Genomic DNA, 23,869 nt, shown 5'->3' with positions numbered 1-23,869 from the left:
TTTGACCTAATTTGATATTATAATTTGGGTTAAAGTCCAGTTGAACCCAAAAATTGGTTTAATTTGGCCCGAAGGTCAAAGTAGATCTAAATCCAACTAATTAGGCCTAAGGACCAGGCCTATGGATCAACTAAGCCCAAGTCCACGAAGCCCACCAGAGAACTCTATAAATAGATGAGCTCTCTTCGTGGGGATCAACAATTCTACATTCTAGAGAGCCTAGAGAGAGAATTCTCCCAACAATCAGAAGATTCGTAGACTCTTGAAGCTGCACACTCCTTAAAGACACAAGTCTCCTGAAGATACAAGGACTCTTCCAAGACTTCAACTCCAAGAATATCACATGCTCCGCTTCCTCAAATCAAGCGTACGCATTCAATTGAGAGAGAATCAGAGGATCAAGTACTAGAGATCGAACCACATCACATCAAATCAACATCAACATCAATAGAAGTTCCACTCCACGAAACAAGTTTCTCTAGAAACCTCGTGTGAACAGTATGCTATTAGAATTAGGTGCATCTTTTAATCTTTGAAGTGAAGCAATTATGACTGTTTGTCATGTATTAAATAGAGTGTCATGCAAAGAGACAAAGATTACATCTTTTTAATTATGGAAAGGGTATAAGCCAAATTCAGGATATTAAAGGCCTTGTTTGGTAAACATTTTGTTTTTAAAAATTAAGCTTATAGATATACTTCTACCTCCAAATTTCTTCATTTGTTATCTACGTTTACCAATGGTTTAGAAAAACCTAGCCAAAATTTGAAAACTAAAAAAAAAATAGCTTTAAAATTTTTTTTTTTTGTTTTTAGAATTTGGCTAAAAATTCAATCATTATACTTAAGAAAGATATAAATCATTATAAGAAATGGGGAGAAATAGACTTAATTTTCAAAAATCAAAAATAAAAATGAAATGGTTACCAAATGGTGCCTAAGAGTTTTGGGATATTTAGCTTTCGTAAGACTAATAAATCCTAAATGACCAAAATTATTTAGAATTATGAGGGCTATTAAGTAGAACACACTTACGACCATGCTTTAGAATTCATGCGGTCGAAGTCATGTGTTGAATGATGAAGAGGATTCTTCTGTTGTACTGCACACCGAGGAACATTATTGTCGCACCTACAAGGAGTAAGTGCACCACACCCAAGAAAGCAACCGCATATCCAAAATAATAATAATAATTAACTAAACTAGAAAAGCAAGATAAAGATAAAGTAGAAGACGTCCCTGGAGAAATTAGAGTGTTGTCACCGCAAGGAGTCTTCCATGCAGGAGATTGATCTCTACTACTTAGGTCAAAAAGCTCACCCTGACCATTAGAACATCTAGAAATTTTTGGGTGCATGTTGGCTACCATGTGCTTAGAACTACCTTCATCTCATGCGACTGATTGCCCTTCTATCTTGGGGTCAATACTGGCTTTCGGCGCATCACCTACACTTCAATACTGTTTGCAACTTGGTCGCACAAGATATAATATTCCCAAGGTAAAAAGGTTGCCTGTAAAGACATAAAACTCAACAAACTATTAGTTGCCAAGTCCCTGGCAACAGCGCCAAAAACTTGATGACGTAAATTTGGTGAACGCAATTATGCGATGCATGTCTTAGGTTATGCGTTTGTTCTCATGCGTCGGTAGTCAAGTGTTGGAATGGGATGTATGCGTTAATCTCATATGCAATGACCATGTTTTCCTGTCACAAGTTTTCTTGCGCTCTCGCTAAGTATAACGAGATCGCAAGTTTCTTGGGTGATCCGAGGTCGAACTCAGGGACTTGTAGCTAAATGGTATGCAATAATGTGGTTGCGGAGAAGAAATAAAAGAATGAATGAGGGTTATGGGCTAAGCACTACTCCTACTCCTAACTAACAGATTAAGCGGTGGAAGTATGACTTGGAGGTAGAGATACGGCAACTATTAATGCGTAGTAAAATGCATGGAAAAATAGATGAAAAGGCGAGGATGTCTTCACTGCAACACTAAGCTTGACCGCTAGGGTAACCCCAGCCAACGCAAGCTATGCGGTCATGCTATACACATTTGACGTAGACGCATGTGATGTATATGCGATAGTGTCGAGAAGCCTATTTCTAAGTCTCTATATGATCGCATACCACCATATCCTACTTAAATAGTGCATACGTTGTGTAGTAGCAAAGGGACCTTATTCCTAAGTTCCGCTCTCCCGAGACTTAGATTTTTTTTTAGACTACTCTCCCAAGTATGTCTAAATGATGAATGGTGTGCTCATAAGACAAGGTAATCGCATAAACCTGGCTGATGTAAGATTATTCCTATCTCTAGTGAACACTTGCTTATATTGCTTAATGCGACCAACCACTTACCCTCCTGGGTAGTTAGTTGTTGCTGATTCTACTCATAGACAAGCATTGCGTCCGCTTATAAACAAGCGTTGCTACAGCTTCACACTAAGAAAATAAGATTTTCTCACAACACTCGCGCAACGCACACCTCCTGGAGGTTTTCTACATGCTTCATATTCCTATGTCGCATGATTAAGTATGTGATACTCTAACAATCTTACTCAATGATGCAATGAAAGTAAAGGATGCTAAGTAAAAGAAGATGGAGATGGAATCGAACAAAAATATAGAAATGCATTGATCACAAAATGTATTAATCTCTTAAAGCATAATGTAATACAATACAAAGAAAGAAGAGAAATGGAGGGCCAGCTGGAAGCAATGTCTTGCTTCTAGCAGATATGTGTCAAGGCTGCAGGTGGTGCCATGGATGGACGGTAGAGTAGACTCTCTCGAGCTCTAACTTCGGCGAAGGCTCCGGTCGTCACTCCAAATGGTTGAGGGGATGAAGAGCTCTCAAGCTATCTTCTCACACTTTGGTCTGGATCACAGGGATCAGCCCTCAGGCAGGAAACCACGGATGGGAAACTCTGGATCCTTTGAAGTTCTGCTCAATGGCTTCTATATATAGAGCTTGATCGTCGACAGCATTTATGGACCTACTATGAATCTGACACTCGCGGCGTGATGATCTTTTTCTGAATCTCTTCTGCTAACGGCATGGTAGGTGAAATGTCAACATCACCCATTTGATACTCCTGAGATATGCGTTCATGCTTGGTTTCTAGAGTATCAATGCATTCCACCACCCTTGCGGTCATCCCTCTATTATGGTTATTATTTTGTAGCCGCAATCTCTCTGCGATGACCGCCTTCGCTTGATGGCTGCAACATCCATACGATGGATGCATGCGGTTAATGGCTGCAACATCCATGCATCGAACGTATGCGTTCGCCTCTGCGATGGAGAGATTCCCCGCGTGCGGTCGTCTTTGTGATAGCCTAGCTTACGCGTATGCGATCGCTTCCTGCGTTAGCTACAAAGATAGACAATTGAATGCCTAATAACACATAAAAGTGGGTTAGCAGAGATTCTTAGTGTCGATCGACGCAAACTCGTTTTCTCATGAATTCCTAATATAATCGCTGCATATTCTACTTAACAACCCTCATAATTCTAAATAAAAGGCCTATAATGATGTGCATTTTTGCCTGTCATCAACTTCTACCTCCAAATTTCATCATTTATTATCTACTTTTACCAATGGTTTAGAAAACCTAGCCAAAATTTAAAAACAAAAAAAATAGCTTTAAAAATTTTGTTTTTGTTTTTAGAATTTGGCTAAAATTCAAGCATTATACTTAAGAAAGATACAAATCATTGTAAGAAATGGGGAGAAATAAGCTTAATTTTCAAAAATCAAAAATAAAAATGAAATGGTTACCAAATAGTACCTAAGAGTTTTGGGATATTTAGCTTTCGTAAGACTAATAGATCCTAAATGACCAAAATTATGGTCTAAAGCTACTATTTTTGTTTTTTGGATATGCAATCAATAGTACAGCCTATAAATTTCTTGATATTTAGCATAATGTTATTTTTTAATCAAGTACTACAATTTTTCATGAAGAAAAATTTTCTTTGAAATCAAGAAATAGTGGGGGCAAGAGTAGTGAACAAACTTCTAAGTTTGGTTTCCTCTACTCCTAGTGATAATAATGACAACAATTCTCTAGAATTGAGGAGTAAACAAGTTAGAATTGCAAAAGATTTTGGTCTTGGTTATTATGTTTACAATGTTTAAGAAACACCAATTTCTTTGCAAGAAGTTTTAACATCTTCCGATACAATTTTTTTCATGTTGTAAATGATGAGATGGAATCACTAATTTCTAATAAAAGTTGGAAATTAGTTGATTTACCACCATGTTGTAAAATTATTTGGTGTAAATGGGTCTTAAGAAAAAAATCGAAATTAGATGGTAGTATAGACAAGTATAAAGCTAGACTTGTCATAAAAGGTTTTAAACAAAAGGAAGATTTAGGCTTTTTTAATACATTTTGTCCAATTACAAGAATCACATCCATTAGATTGTTAATTACAATTACTGCAATTTCTTATATGAATATTCATCAAATGGATGTGAAAACAACTTTTCTAAATGGTGATTTAGAAGAAGAAATTTATATGGACCAACATGAAGGTTTATAAAGTCTGGACAATAGAACAAAGTGTGTAAGCTTACTAAATCCCTATATGTCTAAGTAATGACATGAAAATTTGATTCTTGTATGCTAAATAATGGTTATAAACCAAATGAATAATATATGTGCATCCATTATAAATCATGAAAAAATTTTCATATTATTATTAACATATATGTTGATAATTTACTGATCTTTGGCTCAAATAATTTTTCTTATAAATGGAACAAAAAAAAAATAGCAATCATTTTATTCTAGATATGAAAATAACAAAAAAAATATGTAGAATTTTTCTTGACCAATCACATTATATCGAGCAAATACTCAGAAAATATAATTATTTTGATTGTAAACATGTGTCTACTCCTTCATTCAAGTGTTCACTTATTTCCTATTGAAAATGAAAGTGATATAATTAATCAAAAGGAGTATGCTAGTGTGATTGATAGCTTATGATATGCAATTGATTGTACTAGACCTGACATTGCATATGTAATCGAAGTTCGTAACAAATTTACAAGTAAGCAAAGTAAAGAGCATTGGCATGCCATCGATCGTGTTATGAAATATTTATTGGGAATGGAAGATCATGGCTTATAAAAAATATTCTCCTGTTATTGAAGGATTTTCTCATGCTAACTGGAATGCATTGTCAGGTGATTCTTTATCTACTACAGGGTATATTTTTACCTTAAAAAGTTGTGCTATTTATTGGAAATCTAAAAAGAATAGTTCTAGAACTTAGTCTTACTATTTCTTCAATAAATTCAAAGGATATTAAATAAGGAAGGTTCAAGTCCAAAAGACACCTCTCCTAATGCATGGCTTGTTTGTTTGCTCTCAACGGTTTTTTTTCTCACTTTCTTTTATGTGGGAGATTGTTAGATGTGTGTATATATATATAATGAAAGAAAGTGACATAATTGAATGTTGAAACATAAAAATAGATTTAATTGTGTAGATTAAATTAATTATTTAGAAAATTTCAAATTGGATGGAAACTTCAAATTAAAATGATATTTTGATAGCTCCCAAAAAGTGCTATTTTTATGTGTTTAACCTAACATGTTTGTTATGTTTTAAATGGTTTAATATCTATTTTTTAGGATTCTCAAGCAAATCATTTATTTCTAAGCATTATGCACATTCGAGTTTAAATTGGAGCTATTAGAAGTGGTGGGGGGCTTTCAAGGCTTCAAACGGAAAAGAAAATGTCAAAACAACTTATATGTGAGAGCGTAGCGGCATCATATTCGGTGCCATGCTCGACTCTTTAAACAGAAGCTGAAAATAAGACACAGTGCCACGACACTGATCTGTAGTGTCGATGTTATCGCGTAATTATAAATACTACTCTTCAATTTGGATGAATGACAACTCATTTTCTTCGTTTTTTTTTTCATCCTCTATCCATCTACAGGATTGATTTTTAGGTTTTCTTTTGTTTTCTTTGTTGTAATCATGGATTAGGTGCTCTCTCTTCTTCATCTCTATGGATTGTTGAGGTAAGTGAATTCTTCTAGTTTTTGGGAGCAAGGAACCTATGTAGCTTTGTGATGCCTCTTTTATTTGAACTTAATGCATTAGATTTATGGTTCCTTAAATTTTGTTTGATTTTTATATGTATTTATGTATGGATTGACACCCCTACCCATGAATGTATATCATAGCTATGATTTATGGCTTGCGCATTCTTTCTTGTTCATCTAGCTTTGAATCCCAAGTAGCAAAGGTTGATTGTATGCATGATAGGGAATATAGGCTATCCATAGACTTTAAAATGTATGCTTAACCTAGATTCATGGATATTTTGATTAACTAGTTGGGCTATTCTAATTGATTAATTACATAATGGAACCTTTAATCTTAATGCAAGTGAATTAATTCTAAATAGACGTTGTCAAACCCAATAGGACTAAGGCATTGAGATTAGTTAGAGCTCGGACTTTATTTGATAATTAGAGCACTTTCTTGGTTTAACTTAACGAGCTTGATTTTCTATAACACTAACGAGTTGGTTGGGCCAAGTAGGTTATTGTGCACACATAAATCAAATGTATGTTCAATTAAGAGCAAAAACTGTAGGAATCTTTTCTTGCTCCTAGAACTAAAATTTCTGATCTTAGATTACTTTTGCCCACTTATCTTTTTTTCTTTTTTCACACTTTATCTCATTGCCATACACAACCCCCTACTTACTGCTATAACTAGATAATTAATTTAACAAAACAAATTTAGTGCTTCCCTGCGAATCGACCAGTGTTTGCCACTATTGCTACGTTTTGTAATGATAGGAATAGTTCAGTAATATAAATTTTCTTTTGATTTGTGACTCTTTTTGAGAATTAAATGACACCGAAAAAGGGCATTGATCATGTTTCAAGTATAAATTTAACATGTATGAAAGTTACATTTGTAGTTTCTTCAATTTGAATGAATTAAGTTTAATTTTGGTCAAGTAACAACTCAATTGAGTTAAATTTGATAAATGTTTTAATTTTATATTTATTTGATTTTATTTTGTATTTTGGAGAGTTACTAAGTTGCTAGCATATAAATAGCAACTTGTTTCATCATTTGTAGTATTTCATTCTAAATTGAAGAGTTTTCTATTTTCTTTCTTTCTTTCCTTTGTTCTTGAGTTGAGTTGAGAGCAAGTTTCCACAAGTTCTTCCAGATTTGAATAGTTCGAGGTTTCAATTCTACCGAAATTAGTCATTGTATCCTGTTGAGACAATCGATGCAGTCTTCTTGTAGCCCGTGCAAAGCGAATAATTGTCTTCGGGATAACACTTATCAGAAGTGTGTCTCGGCTATGTTTTGAGTCTCTAAAGATTTTAAGGTTCTTTCAAGTCTTTGACTATTTCCATGTAAGCCTCATTACACCATCTGTAGACGTTTAAGTTTGAATATTATACATTGAGTGTACTATTTTTAGTTGAAGTGTAATTCATTTGCTAATTATTCAATTTTTAAATATCATTTCCCCCAACAATCTAAAGACCATTAGTATTACCTGAACTGATGGTTGCAAACTCCTCCACCAATGTTACCACTTATGCCATGATGGGATTGCCCATCGTTAGATGGGTTAGCTTTATGCACTTGTTCTTCCTCGGAATAATTGGTTGCGGCGGGTTCATCTCTTTCTCGTCAAATCGCATGTTAAAAAACTAGAGAAGTTCAAAGGAGACAACTTTAAAAGATGGCAATAAAAGATGATCTCCTATCTCACCACGTTGAATCTTGCTCATATTTTGAAGGAAGATTGCCCAATTACTCTACCAAAACCTGTAACTCTTGAAATGAAAACTATGAAGCAAGTATGGATGAATATAAATTTCATATGTCATAATTATATACTCAGTGGTCTTGATGACACTTTGTATAATGTCTATTGCAATGCCTAAAATACATCAAAACTATTGTGGAAGGTATTAGATAAGAAGTACAAGTTGAAAGATGTTGGATGTTGGTACTAAGAAATTCCTTATGGGAAAATTTTAGTCATAAGATGGTTGATACCAAGTTGCTAGCCAATTAGATGAATGAATTACAACTTATAACCAATGATTTTCAAAGTGAAGGATTGGACATTAATGGGCCATTCTAAATTGCCATTGTGATTGAGAAGTTGCTTCCTTCCTGGAAGAACTTCAAATATTATCTCAAATACAAGCGGAAAGAGTTAACCATGGAGAACGTTGCGGTGAAACTCCGTGTAGAAGAGTATAACAAAAAAAGAGATAAACTCCATCGAAGTCGAAGCCAACGCTTATATTGATAAGGCTTCGAAGCATAAACTCAAAAAACATAATTTGAAGAAGAAAAATGTGAATCGTGAGTCAAAGAATGATACAGGCAGGCACATTCGATGAAATTGTTGGGTTTGTGGTAAGAATGACATAATACTGCAATGTGCAAACATAAGAAAGGACAAAGTTCCAACAATCAGACCAATGCCACAGAAAATGACAATCTAGTTGTCGTCATTTCTGAGGTAAATATGGCTTCAGACACATAAGGTTGATCGATTGACACTGGTGCTACTAGGCACATTTATAAGGACAAGTCATTGTTTGTTACATATGAGAAGCAAGATGGCAATGATAAATTGTATATGAGAAATGCTTCAGGCAAGGGAAAGATCCTACTGAAATGGATTTCTAGAAAGATACTTACCCTAACGATGTATGGCATGTGCCAGAGATTGGAAAGAATCTAGTGTCAGGAACTCCACTTAACAAAAAAAGGGTTTAATCTTGTATTTGAGTCAAATAAATTTATTCTGAAAAAGGGGATATGTATGTGGGAAAAGGCTATCTATGATTATAATATTAATCTTGCACAAATACCGAAGAATAATAATAATAACTTTTATGATTATAATATTAAGTTGTGTGTTGTATGATATTTTAGAATAGAGCATGTCAATTATTGTTTTTTAAATAGAATGGTAAGCTTAGAATTATTGCCAAATTTTAACATTTATAATAGACACAAATGTGAAGTTTGTGTTGAATCAAAGTTTACTATAAAATCATTTTCATCAGTGGAAAGAAGTAATGAGTTACTTGATTTAATTCATAGTTATGTATGTGACATGAAAAGTACTCCCAGACGAGGTGGTAAGAGATATTTTTTCCATTCATTGATGGTTGTAGTAAATATTACTGTGTATATTCATTACATAGTAAAAGATGAAACCTTTAATGTTTTTAAAACATATAAGGCAGAAGTTGGAATCAACTTGAGAAGAAAGTAAAGGTGCTTAGATCAGATAGAGGTGGTGAATATGAATCATCATCATTTTGTGAATTTTGTGAAGTTGATGATATAATCCATCAAATAGCACCATATACATCACAACAAAATGGTGTAGCTGAAAGAAAGCACCGAACTTTAAAAACATGGTTAATTATATGTTAAATAGTTGAGGTTTACCTCATAATTTATGGGATGGAAGTTTTACTGACAGCAAATTTTATACTAAATAGAATTCCACATAGAAGACTAATAAGTCAAGTGTGGAATGGAAAGTTACTGTCATATAAAATATTAAAAGTGTGGGGGCATTTGGCAAAGGTACAAGTTCTTTTACCAAAAGGACAAAATTTAGGCCTAAGACAATTGACTGTCTTTATAGGCTATGCAATACATAATGCTCCTTATAGATGATGGAAAGTATAAGCATGCAGTGGAAGCATTTAGAATCAATAAGCACTCTAATTACACTTAATTTGAGTTCTAAAAGCATGCTAAGACAGATTTTCAAAGAATAGGGTTTTAGAACACAACCTTTAAAGAATTCCTCCAAATTCAAATGATTCTTCACGAATTTAAGCTTTAGATCAATAATGAACCACTAAGAGGGATTTGAGTGGTAGAACTCAAAGTTGATGGGAATTGAGCAAGAGAAGATGAGGGTTTGGAGAGGGATTTGAGAGAAAACATAGAAATCTGCATAATTTCACAAATTCAGCATTTCATCATATTTCAATTTCCAAAAATGAAGCTTTTATTCTTTCAACTCATGCAAGCACTAAGCCATAATACTATACTTCAAAGAGTAACATGGAAATAGGCTAGGTGTTAGATTTACCAAATAACTCAAAAAAGTTGGAAATTTCCCTATCAAAATTGATTTTCAATTTTTTAATTGATTTAATTTCAAAAATTAATCAAATACAAAAATTCAATTTCCAACAATTGAATTGAATTTGATTAATTAATTAAACAAATTTAATTAATTTAATATCAAATATTAAATTAATCAAACACCTAATTCATACATGAATCCTATTCATATAATTAATATTTGAATCATCATTTAAATATTATTAAACTCTCAAATTATGTATAATTTCGATAAATTAAACGTTATATCGAATATAATTATCCAAACCCTAATTTGAAATTGAACAATTTAAATTCAAATCCTAATTTAAAATTTGAACACTTCAAATTTAGTTGCCAAATTGAATTTGAACACTTCAAATTCACTTAATATACTAATCCAAGATTTACGAGCTAGTAGAGGGACCTTATGGACCTACAGATCATGAGCTCCAATGATTTGAGATTAATTGATTAAATTCTTTAAACCAAATTAATCAATATTCGTTAACTATCGAGACACACCACTATAGCTCAATAGTTGCACTCTCCACACTGTAAATATGCTTTTATCCACTTGATTTAACTATAATCAGTAAGTTGACCCTTCATAGGTTGTTCATAATAACGGCTAGGTCAAATTTTGTTTTCCCCCCGAAATTACATCTTGCTCCTTAAGTCCCACTGATCTTTTAATGAACAATTGGTTTGTTATCCAATCACTAAACCAAGTCCCTCTCGGGCCAATAAGAGGGTGGGCCTCTTGTTCAAGATCTGATTCAGTACTTAAGAGAACAACATCTCTACTATCCCTAAATCAGGTAGGTGTGAATTATGTCATGCACCCTATGCCCCCAGCTATCTACCTGGTCTTATCCCTGAAATGTGAGACTCATAGAGCCGGTGCTGTTGAGTCAGCCATCACCTATGAAAATCTAAGGATAATCTCCAATAAACAAGAGTTCATAGTTAGTTCAGAATTAAGGTCGAGTTACCTAGGTCATCAATTTGAAACAATCAGTCTTAAACAGTAAACAACATTATAAATTAAGAGTGACTTATTCCTTGGTCCGATCTTATGTAAACTCATTGCATAGGATGTCCCCACTTCTCATGTCACTACATGAACGAATCAGTATCACTTTGTTTGTAGTACTTTACAAAAAATTGTAATAACTACAGAGTGGGTCGCATCCGATAGTGTTACCAGAGTAAGGCACCCAGCCTTATTCGTATATTATAGACCGTTTTTGCTATTTACTGAACTTGATCCACTCTTATGTCTCCACATAAAGTTCAAGTATTCATATAATAGTCATGGATCTTTAGTTTATTGGATTTAGTCTTTACAAGTGCAATTTATATATTCAACAATAGTTTTATTGAATAAATGTCAATAACGGCTTTATTAGTAATAGAAAATGTTTAACATCACAAACTGCTAGTTTTAAGACATACAACCCAACAATAGACTTGTGGTAATTAAATAAAAAATATTTGAAATTAATAATAATACCATAATGAAATATATTAAAGCTGATTTTTTTTTTCCTTCTAAAGGAGGAAGGAGACAAAATTATTAGTGTCAAAAGAATTAATGAGGCTAGCTCTTCGAAATGTCAGGACGATCAGAATACTGAGTCTAACCCTAAAAGAAGCAAAAGAGCTAAGAAAGCTACTTCTTTTTTTTACCTAATTTCATAACTTATATGATAAAAAGTGAGTCTCGGACTTTTCAAGAAGTTGTATCATCTCCCGATGCACCTTATTAGAAAGAAACTATCAATAGTGGGCTAGAATCCATTGTACAGAACAATACTTGGGTATTAGTTGATTTACCTCCTCAGAGTAAACCAATTGAGAATAAATAGATTTAAGAGAAAGCAAAAGGCTGACAGGTTATTGATAAGTATAAAGCCTGTTTGTTAGCTAAAAGCTTTTGCAAAAAATAAGATCTAGATTTCTTTGATACCTATTCCCCGGTGACGAGGATTACATCTATAAGGATGTAAATTACACTTGCAGCTTTAAAAAATTTGGAAATACATCAAATGGATGTAAAAACTGCATTTTTAAATGGAGATTTAGATGAAGAAATTTATATGAAACAACCTTAAGGGTTTATTGTTAAAGGACTTGAAGATAAAGTTTGCAGACTTGTCAAGTCTCTTTACGGGTTGAAACAAGCATCCAAAAAATGATATGAAAAGTTTGATCATACTATGTTATCAAATGGATTTAAGATAAATGAGTGTGATAAATGTGTCTATGTTAAAATTATAGATCAAGAGTATGTCATTGTTTGCTTGTACTTAGATGATACTTTAATCATGGGCACAAGTAGAAGTGTCATTGATTCCACTAAAAGAATGTTGAAATCCAACTTTGATAAGAAAGACCTTGGTCTTGCTAATGCTATCCTTGGAATTCGAATAACAAAAAATCCAAGTGGATACATACTTTCTTGATCTCACTATATAGAGAAAGTCCTGAGAAAATTTGATCATTTTGAGAATAAGCTGGTTGTTACTCCATTTGATCTAAATTGTAAGTTGAAGAAAAACAATGATTAAGGTGTGTCTTCTCTAGAATATTCTAGAGTTATTAGTAGCTTAATGTACACAATGAACTGTACAAGACCTAATATTACCTATTTAGTAGGAAAGTCAAAAAGATCTAGGCATGATCGCTAAAATGCTTTAGTCATAGTTCTATGGTACTTGAAGTATACTCTTGACTATGGATTGCATTGTACAAGGTATCCACATATACTGGAAGGATTTAGTGATGCTAATTAGATAGCATGGAGACTAAATCAACCAGTGAGTATATTTTTACTTTAGGTAGAGTAGTTGTATCATGAAAATCTTCAAAACAAACGTGTATAGCACGCTCTACTATGGAATCAAAATTTATAGCTCTTGATAAAGCAGGAGAAGAAGTTGAATGGTTTCGAAGTTTTCTTGAAGATATTCCATTGTAGCCAAAACCTATAAGTGCAATATGTATTTATTGTGACAATTTAGCGACTTCTATGAGAGCCAAGAATAATATTTATAATGACAAGTCACCACATATTAGACACAGGCATAATTCGATAAGACAACTGCTCTCTAGTGGAATACTTTCCATTAATTATGTGAAATCAAAAGAGAATATTGCAGATTCTTTGATGAAATGATTATCAAGAGAGCAACTCACATATACTTCAAGGGAAATAGGGCTAAAGCCTATGAAGTAGGTTTGGATATTATACATTGAGTGTACTATTTTGAGTTTGGATATTATACATTGAGTGTACTGTTTTTAGTTGAAGAGCAATTAGTTTGCTAGTGTATTCAATTCGTATATATCATTTCCCCCTAACATACTTAAATAGAAAGTTTAATGCACTTGAATTTAGATGTTATTTATTATGAACATTAAAAATCAAGATCTAGATTTGAGTATAAATAGTGGTAGCATCTTTCCCTCAAGACACACAACTTCAACAATAACAGAAAAATTATATCTTTCTCTCATTAGCTCTTGAAGAGCAATTAGTCAAAAGAAGGATATTCTTAGTTAGAACTTTGAGCTCAATCTTTCAGTGCTGAGTGATTTGAGCTATACAATGTTTCAGCTAGGTTGTATCCTAGAAGAGACAAACCAGAGAAATATCTGTTGCACCAATGATTGATATTGTCTCAACCTAATTGTTAACGTATTTGTTTACTCAAAAATTAACTTCATTTTCTTCTGTTATTAGAAATTCCCTCATCAGCACATATATCTCCAAATATGTATTTATAGAAACAACGTAAATCTGTAAGAACATGGGATAAGTTATATATAATCAACATACTCCCCTAAAAAATATATATATATATAATGAAGTAAAGTAACCGGAGTTCATGTCGCGGAATCAATTCTTCTAACTAACAATTGAAGGAACAAAATCACACGTTGCTGCTTTAGAAAATTTGATTTAAAAAACCAAAACTATATACAAAATCGCAAAACAAAGGGAAGAAATCACTCGAGGCTTACCGAATTTGTAATCATCGTGAGAGGAATGCATACACATGAATGAGATTTTTTCACTACGTAAAAAATTGTTACAATCACATCGAACAATTCTTTCTTTCGGTTCCAATTACAAAAACACTCTCTCAAATTACAACTCACACCTTTTCTTCACCCTCAAAACTAGAGAATACATTAAACTGTAACTAGAATTGTCACACTCAAACTTAAAATGTTTCTAACGGGGACAATTAAAAACTAAGGGCATGGACTCTTTTTATAGGTTTGGAGTCTATCTTCATTCTTCAATTTACAAACTGCACTTTTAATATTTTGTCAAAAATCCAACAGTTCTTTCCCTCGAGCTATCTTATATTTATTATAATTTAGATAGACATTTTCTAATCAATCGTTTTTTTTTTTTTTTGGTTACATTGTATTTTTTTTCACTCACGTTTGCATATTCCATTTTTACGATCTAATCCCAACTAGTTGTGTATAAACTATAAAATGTATTTGTTTCTTCGTCTTTCCCCACATTCTCTGTGTTTTTTTTTATTTGAAAAAAAAAAATCTTCCTTAGTGTACTTAGTTAATATATAGATTTTCATAATAGGCCATCAATTATGAATGAGTTTCAAAGGATGCAAGCCTCCATTAGAAATAGGTTTCAATCTAAAATCATTAAAATTAAGGGTACAACAAACCAATTTGGAATATGTGGTAAAATATCTAAAATCTTGGCAAAATCTTTTGTTTCCTTATTCTATTTTTTATTTAACAATTTGCATACCACATTGCGAGAAAGGCCATTTGATTGGGGATTTTTTTTCGTTGATAGAAGGCGAAACCAGGAATTTTATATAAAGGCACATATTGTTTTGTTTTATGTCCTAAAATTCATGATTTGTAAACGATAAAACCTATTCTGAAAATTCAATAAGTTGTTATTGAATATATGTATTGCTTATTCGTTTTAGAAATAAATCCAATAAACTAAAAAATCCATGACTATTACATGAGTACTTGAACTTTATGTGGAGATATAAAAGTGGATCAGGTTCGAGTAAATGGTCAAAATGATCTATAGTATATGAATAAGGTTGGGTGTTTATTCTGATAACACTATTGGATGCGGCCCACTCTATAATTGTTACAAAGAGTTGTAAAGTGCTACAAACGATGTGATTCTAATTCGTACATGTTATGACATAAGGAGTGGGGGCGTCCTGTGCAATGGGTTTGTACAAGATCGGACCACAAAATTAGTCAATCTTAACACTGTTTACTGTTTAATAGTGAATATTTCAAAGCGATGACCTAAATAACTTGACCTTAATCTTGAGCTAACTATGAACTCCTGTTTATTCGGAATTATCCTTAGATTTGCATAGGTGAGGATTGGCTCAACAGCGTCGGTTCAATAAACCTCCATTTCAGGGGTAAGACCGGGTAGATAACTGGGGACATAGGGTGCAAGATAGAATTCACTCCTACTCGATAGTAGAGAGGTTGTTCCCTTAAGTGCTGACTCCGAGTCTTGAATAAGGGACCCCACCCTCTCATTCGCCTGAGAAGGGTTCAGTTTGTTGATCGGATCACAAACCAATTGTTCATTAGAGGATCAGTGGGACTTAAGAAATCTCGAGGGTAAAATAGACATTTGACCCAGTTGTTATTACGAACAACCTGTGAAGGAGAACAACCTATGAAGGGTTAACTTACTAATCATGGTTATATCGAGTGGACATAATATATCTACAATGAGAGGAATGCAACTATGGGTTTTAGTGGAATGACCCATTCGTTAACGAATGGGGTTAATTCAGTGTGAAGAGTTTAGTCAATTAATCTCAGATCATTGGAGTCCATGATCTGTATGTCCACAAGGTCCCCCTACTAAATAAATAGTTTAGCTTTAGAGTAGTGTGATAAGTTAATTTGAAACATTCAAATTAGAATTAAGAGAATTAGTAATTATATGAGATATAATTACACGTTTAATTTTGGAATTAAACGGAATTGGAGAATTTAATTAATATTTAAATATGATTTAAATATTAAATTCATAAAGGTGGAATTTGTGTAAAATGAATTTAATATTTGATATTAAATTAATTAGAATTAATTAAATTGTTTAATTAATTATTTATTATTAATTTTATTAGAAAATTAATTTTTGAAATTAATTTCGTAAAACTAATAATGTTTTCAACTTTGAAATCAAATTGATTTTTGAAATCATTTTGTAAAATTGAAAAAGTTTGGAAAAATGCAAAATGGAAATATGGATTTTTCCATTAACACCTTCAATTAGCTCACACTAAACCCACTTAAATTTTGCTTCAATTCTCCAAGCATGAGCTGCACTTCATGCAAGCTTTTCCATTGCATGATAGTCCTGCAATAAATAGAAAAGATTGAAGTGAAAATGAGGGATGCATCAGTTGAATTTTTGCTTAAAAATTCGAGTTGAAGAAGGTGTTCTTCCAATGGATACAACAGTGTGTTCTTCTCCAAATTCCCTTCATTCAAGTTTATTTTGAGTCCCACAACTCACTCTAAAGCTTCAAGAGAATAGTAGGAAAGATCTTGAGGTGGTTCACAAGAATAATTTGAAAAGATTTGCAGCTCAATTCGAGATTAAAGAGGTTCTACAGAGGTATTACTTGAAACCCTCTTATTATTGTATGAGCATACTTCTTTATAGCCAAAATTGAATAATTAGAATGTTTATTGGTCCTTGTTACTTCCGCTGCATGTTGATATACTCCTTCGTATATGTATAAGTCTAATAAAAAATCTATAAGTGAATGTAAATATATATATATATATATATATGTATAGATTCATATATTAACTAATTTGTTACATTACAATTGTCTTATACAAGTTTTCATGTTTTGAAATCAATCTCGACTCTTAACTTACTTCTGATTTAAATAGATAGCAACATAAATAAAATACAGAATCCTTTGAAATGTTATATTATAACTAATTAGAATATTCGCTTAACCAAGCTATATAAAATCGTCTTGACTTTGTACCAAAATTCTTAAGTGGAAAAGTATGATTTCGAGGCTGACAAGAACATTTTTTAGTAAATATGTTATATATACTTGATCTCGAATATTATAATTATAATAAAAAAATGGTTCTTAGACCAGGATGTGCAAATGGTTTTTCTAGATTGATTTCTGTATAAGATCGACCAAAATCTAAAACATTTTTCTTCTTTGAAGATAATACCTCTACAATCTTTGTTGTTATTATTTTTTTTATATATAATCTCTCTATATTAATTTTGAATTAACTCTACAAAAGTACTAATAGTAAGAATATCATATTCTATTATATAAATTTAAAGACATAAAAACTTAAAGTATAAGAAGATTTTAAAACTTACTTGTCAAGTTTGTATACTTAAACGAATGGTAACAAATAATCTCCTTGTTTGAATTTTGAAATTAATTTTAAAAACCTATACGAGTAAATGTGAATGTAAAAATAACATGAAAATAAACAAAAACATATAAAGCGTAATGTGAATATAAAAATTATGTGAAAAATAAACGATACATTTTTAATCAAATATTCTTGAGATTGAAAATGAATTTAAAAAAGAAAGAAAGAAAAATAAGAAATAAAATGTTATTAGTAAGAGTCAAACTTATGTATGTTACCATCTAAACAACACCACACATCAACAAACCAACTCCATTTTTGTTACTCATTGGGAACTTTTATATATATTAATATATATTACTTTATAATTTATATTAAAGATACAAAAGACGGATAAATAGAGGGGGACATGTACCCCTACCTCTACATGGCTCCACCCATGATGGAAGATGAAAAGTAGAGAAGTTGGAAGATTCCCGTTCCTGTCCAATCAAGGAAAGTCCAACACACGAAATTGAGTTGATGGATTTTATAGGAAATATGTTTAGAGCGTTGAGTTGGTTATTATAGTCAATAATTATTATAGTTTATAAGTTATAATAATCTGTGGATTATAATAGTTAATATTTGTGGTGGAAACTATTTTAGTTTGGGTTACAATAGTTTTTGTTTGAGGTGCAAACTATTTTTATTTAGGTAGAAAATAGTAAACATCGTAACAAAGAAAAATAGATGATGAGTGACAAATAGTAAATATTGTAATAAAGAAGGTTTTAAAATATTATTACTTAATTGTAATAGTACACACCACTATTATATTTGGTGTCCCAAACATGGGGTGGACTATAATAACCCGCCCCGCCAACTTCTAGTCAGTGTTCAAATGGAAGTTTTTAAAGAATGCATTGAAATGTGGAAGTACGATCATTTGCAGCAGGTAGTTTTACTCATTGAAGATATGTTTGATAATTTTATTTTGTTTAATTAAGATGTAATTAAAAAGAAGGAAAATTTTTATAAATAGAAAATTTTCAAAAATATTTACCGTTCATAGCAAAAAAATTTCAAAAAAATTTTTGTATTTTGGATTTTTTTTTATAAAGTGTAAATATTTGTAAATATTTATTTTATATTTAAAAATGTCCCATTAAAGAATGTACAAAATGTGATTCAATAATATTTAATTTGTTGTATTTAATTTGTTGTTATTCAGGATATTTATGATATTCGTAAATTATTAATTATTATTTATTTTATTTGATTTTCTTTTTTCTTTTATTAGTTTAATTTGCTAATTATACAATTCTAAAATGTTTGATTTGATTCTCTTGAAATTCAGCTAAAACTAGAAGTATGTTCTAATAAAAGTTGAACAACTTATTAAAAAAGATGGCAAGGAAGCAAACCTAACTTAAGAAAAAAAAATTACCTTTTTGATCCCTAGATTTTGGATCTAGATTCTATTTGATCCCTAAGATCATTGAGTTTTGAGTTTGGTTTCAATTTAGTTCCTAAGTTTCAAAATGATATAATTTTACCCTTGAAATTTAAGTTTTCTTTCAATCTAGCCCCTAAATTTCAAGATTTTACATTTTTTACATTAATTTTTCATTAAATACTCACTTTCAATTATTGACATCAACATTTTTTTATTAATTTTAAAAAAAATATATGAAATAAAATTCTAAACTTAATTTTAAAAGTGATGAAAAATAATGAATTTTAGTTATTATAATTTTTTTATATTTTTTAACATACATTAACTAAAGACTAAAAATAAGTATTTAATAAAAAATCAAAATCAAGAGTGTAAATCTCAAAATTTAGAGATCAAGTTTCAAGTTTCAAATGTCAAAGGTAAAATTATAACAACTTAAAATACAGGACTAAATTGAAACGAAACTCAAAACTTAAAAACTAAATCTACATTAAGACCAAATAAATACTTTTCCCTTGATAAAAAAAGGAAAAGCCAAAAAAATAATTAAAAAATCGAAAAAAGTAGTGATTAAACGACAAGATGATCGGTAAGAGGTAAGAAAATTGCTTATGAAAAATTGGACAACAAAGCCAAGATTATTAATTAAAAAAAAGATATGTTAAAATTTAAAAAATCGATCGAAATGCCTATTTATTTGAATAAAGAAATAAATACGGTTTTTTTTAATTTTTCTTTTCATATTTTTTTACAGACTAATCGTTTTTTAGAGGGAAAAAAGTGATTATAAAAAAAACACGTAAACAGATAAATAAACTCTAAATTGATCAGAGAGAATGAACAAAATATCCATGAAACATGGGACAGCCACTGAACTACATTTCAAAAAGACAAACAATTATAAAGGCAGCAATTTCTTTTGCTTGTTTCTCTTTTGTTTCTCACCGATAAAAACGATGACACAGATTCAGCAAACAAAAAATAGTAATAAACTGCAACAAAAACAAAGTAATATTTTCCACACAACCAAATCCAACCTTCCTTATTCATCCCCATACCATTGCTCTTTTTTCGACATTCAGACCCTTTCCCCCTTCAAACCACTAACCCAAAACACTTCGAAAAAAAAGGAAAAACACCATTAAAATTTTCCTACCATAAATCACTAAGTTGTGAAAATCAAGCCTCCACAATTCTCCTCTCAGTACCTGTAGTGAGCAGGCTTGTATGGACCCTCAACTGGCACATTGATGTAGTCAGCTTGGTCCTTGCTCAGCTTCGTCAGCTTAGCTCCAAGTTTGCCCAGGTGAAGGGCGGCCACCTTCTCGTCAAGGTGCTTCGGCAACACGTAGACCTTCTTTTCATATTTCCCGGACGTCCTCTCATTCCATAGCTCGAGCTGTGCAATCACTTGGTTTGTGAATGAGCAAGACATCACAAAGCTGGGGTGTCCAGTGGCACATCCTAAGTTCATGAGTCGCCCCTCGGCCAACACGATGATGCCGACGTTTGTTTCAGGGAAGACCCACCTGTCTGTTTGAGGCTTGATGGTGATTCGTTTCACACCGGGGTAATTCTCGAGACCGAGCATGTCGATCTCGTTGTCAAAGTGACCAATGTTGCAAACAATGGCATTGTTCTTCATCTTCTTCATGTGATCAACCATGATGATATCCTTGTTACCGGTGGTGGTGACGAAGATATCAGCCTCAGAGACAACGTCCTCCAGGGTGAGGACTTGAAGGCCTTCCATAAGAGCTTGGAGGGCACAAATTGGATCGATCTCAGTCACGATCACACGAGCTCCAGCTTGCTTGAGGGCAGCAGCACAACCCTTTCCAACATCTCCATAACCGCACACAACAGCGACCTTACCAGCAATCATGACATCGGTAGCTCTCATCAGACCATCGGGGAGAGAGTGACGGCATCCATACAAATTGTCAAACTGAAAGCAATCAGAAATAAATCCAACAAAAACCAGATTAGTGTTTCGAGCTCAAAATTGACCAGAAAACATAATGGCACGATTGGCAGATGAAAGATCTTTGATTATCAGTCAGTCAACGGCGAAAAAAGGGCAACTGAAATTGAAAGTAGACAGAAAGAACACAGAACAATGGTCAACAACAATGAAGTCCATTATCAGCTTGGTTCAAAAACATGCAAGATTCAGAACCTAACCCAAACATTGAGCACACAGAGTTACAGTTCACTACACTATACAAAGCATGGATGAGCCAATTGTTACCAGATCTGACGGGATTTGAACAGGAAAATCAACACAGAAACCAGATCTACAGCAACAGAGAAATGAAAAACAGAAAAGAAACTCAGATCTAAAACAAAAGCAGCAGAAGAAGTACCTTGCTCTTAGTGACAGAGTCATTAACATTAATGGCAGGGAACAACAAGGTTCCACTGGACTGCATCTGGTAAAGCCTCTTAACACCAGTAGTAGTCTCTTCAGAAACGCCAACCAATCTGTCCTTCATTTTGTGATACCTCTTAGGGTCAGATTTCAATCCATCTCTAATAATTGTCAACACGATCTGAAACTCAGCATTATCAGTAGAAGAAGGATCGGGAAGAGCACCAGTCTTCTCATAAATCTCCTCCGCCTTAACTCCCTCATGAATCAACAGAGTTGCATCACCGCCATCATCAACAATCAGATCCGGACCACCACCAGGGCCCCAATCCAAGGCGCGCTCAGTACACCACCAGTACTCCTGAAGAGTCTCACCTTTCCAGGCAAAGACAGCAGCACTGTCGCGAGCAATCGCGGCGGCGGCGTGGTCCTGAGTGGAGAAAATGTTGCAGGAGCACCAACGGACTTCAGCGCCAAGAGCGGTGAGGGTTTCGATGAGAACGGCGGTCTGGATGGTCATGTGGAGGGAGCCGGTGATGCGAGCTCCTTTGAATGGCTGGGAAGGGCCGAATTCGGTACGGCAGGCCATGAGACCGGGCATTTCGACCTCAGCGAGCTCGATCTCGAGGCGGCCGAAGTCGGCCTGAGACATGTCCTTGACCTTGTACTCACGGCCGCCGGCGGTTTTCTCGACGATGAGAGACATTGTGAGAGATTTGGGGAAGATAGAACACAAAAATCTCTCTGGTTCTGCGAGAAGAAGAGTATCGCAGAAGGAAGAGAGAAATGTGAGCGCACGAAAGATAGAGCGAACTGAGGCCCTATAAATAGCTTCCAACGGAAAATCGACGGTCCAGATTTCGGATTTCTATTCTCAGATTAGGGATTTGAGATTTCTGATTTTATCGGGTCTGGACCGGGTCGGGTCGGGTTTGTTTTTCAATTATTTTGCTGTTTTATAGTTATGTTCTTGGTTGGTAATTTAGGTGTGATCAAGAAAATTAATAGAAAAAGAAACGAGTTTTATTTGCTTTTAACCCAATGAAGAATTATGATTCTAATGGATTAAATAGTTATTGTTTTAAACTTTAGGGAGGTGTACTAACATTTTGAAGGTTCAAAATAAAAGGCGACAATCTAAAATATTATGTATGTAGGTTAAAATACCATTTCGTAGATTTTTTGGAGGGCATATTTATATCTTTATTCTCTATGTTATGTTTGAATTGGCGTAAAAAATTCACACATGGGTCTCTGCACTCCTCTAATCCAAGCGTTGCTAAAGCCAAACTGTGTAAAAGCACTCATACCGATACAGTGTCAAGTCAACACAACACATACTATGCGTAAATTAGTACAGAGTTAGCTAACCACAGAAGATAGGGTTAGATTTTCTCACTTGGAGTTTCTTTCCTTCCTTTCCCTTGAGGTTGTCGATATGAGACTATTTATAAGATCATTTCTCTAACATTTTTTGAGGTTACGTAACAATGGCATGTCAAGATGCTTGTGGTCTTCGAGATTACAGAGCGACAGTCCTAAGTTCTACTTAATTATTTCTCTTTTGATATAGTCTTTAGAGTTTGACTAGCCACCCCAAAATTTGAGAATCTAACTTTTTCCCTTTTGGGGTGTGCGATCCCTTTTGCAACCCCTTGTTTCCCTTGGGCTTAAGACTGCCCATGGGTTTTAAGCCTTCTCTCGAGCTCGACAATTTTAACCTTATACTTTGTTGAATTAATTTATTCAATTATTCGAAAATAAAATATAGTGTGGATCTAGACCTCCAACTCTAAAAGAAATATATTTTAACAATATGTGAGATTGAGAGATCTGAACTTTAGATTTCTCAATTGAGCTACTTTTATCAAAAATGTCTTTTAACAACGAAATTAGGCTATTTTAACTAATGAGATAAGGCAAGAGATTGAAGGGAGTAAACTTTCCTATAAATAAATATCAAATAGAGTTTAATTATTTTTTCTAGTTCATCACAACAAAAATTGACAGGAAGTAAGTGCATATTTATGTAATTTGCATATTTGTGAGTAATTTTGAAATAATCACTTTTTCATATTTAAAATTTCTAAAATATATATTTAATCACTCAAAATCATTTTAATGTTTAATTTAGCACTTTATGATGTAATTTTTATATTATTAAAATTTATTTTGAATGATTAAAAGTAATTTTAAATTAATTTTAAAAATAACAAAATTAATTTTAACTATTTCAGAATTATTCTCAAATATGTCTTAGATTATTGTATCTAACATAAAAAAAATAGAAGAAAAAAAAATGACAACATATTTGTATATAAGTTGATACTTTCCATTTGATTCTATTGTTAAACGATTAATTTCATATTCCATTGGTTAATTATTACCACTCATTTAGCTTGACATTAACTTATTTTTGTTATGAGCGGTTTGTTTCACTTGATGGTTTTTCAGATAAATATTTGATATGTATGTTTGTTTCACAATATTTC

General features: G+C 32.8%; 1 protein-coding gene across 1 annotated transcript; it reads right to left on the bottom strand.

Annotated features, from left to right (window-relative positions):
• Positions 1-19,854: 19,854 nt before the first annotated feature.
• On the bottom strand, positions 19,855-22,252 carry LOC120067081 (adenosylhomocysteinase). The gene is made up of 2 exons (XM_039018475.2): positions 21,373-22,252; positions 19,855-20,954 (listed from the first exon to the last, which is right to left on the bottom strand). Exons 1-2 carry the CDS (start codon positions 22,081-22,083, stop codon positions 20,208-20,210), a joined length of 1,458 nt encoding a protein of 485 aa, XP_038874403.1. The 5' UTR covers positions 22,084-22,252; the 3' UTR covers positions 19,855-20,207.
• Positions 22,253-23,869: the final 1,617 nt, after the last annotated feature.

This window comes from Benincasa hispida, chromosome 12 (assembly GCF_027475165.1).
Source record: "Benincasa hispida cultivar pf3 chromosome 12, pf3_genome.v1.1, whole genome shotgun sequence".
Classification (NCBI taxonomy): Eukaryota; Viridiplantae; Streptophyta; class Magnoliopsida; order Cucurbitales; family Cucurbitaceae; genus Benincasa; species Benincasa hispida.
This window is presented reverse-complemented; position numbering and strand designations above follow the sequence as displayed.

What these genes read in the sequence shown, in the direction of transcription:
- LOC120067081 (XM_039018475.2), bottom strand. Translation starts at nt 22,083, where the DNA reads ATGTCTCTCATCGTCGAGAAAACCGCCGGCGGCCGTGAGTACAAGGTC. An exon ending in ACTCTGTCACTAAGAGCAAG is followed by an intron (nt 20,955 to 21,372) that starts GTACTTCTTCTG and finishes GATTGCTTTCAG; the next exon opens with TTTGACAATTTGTATGGATG.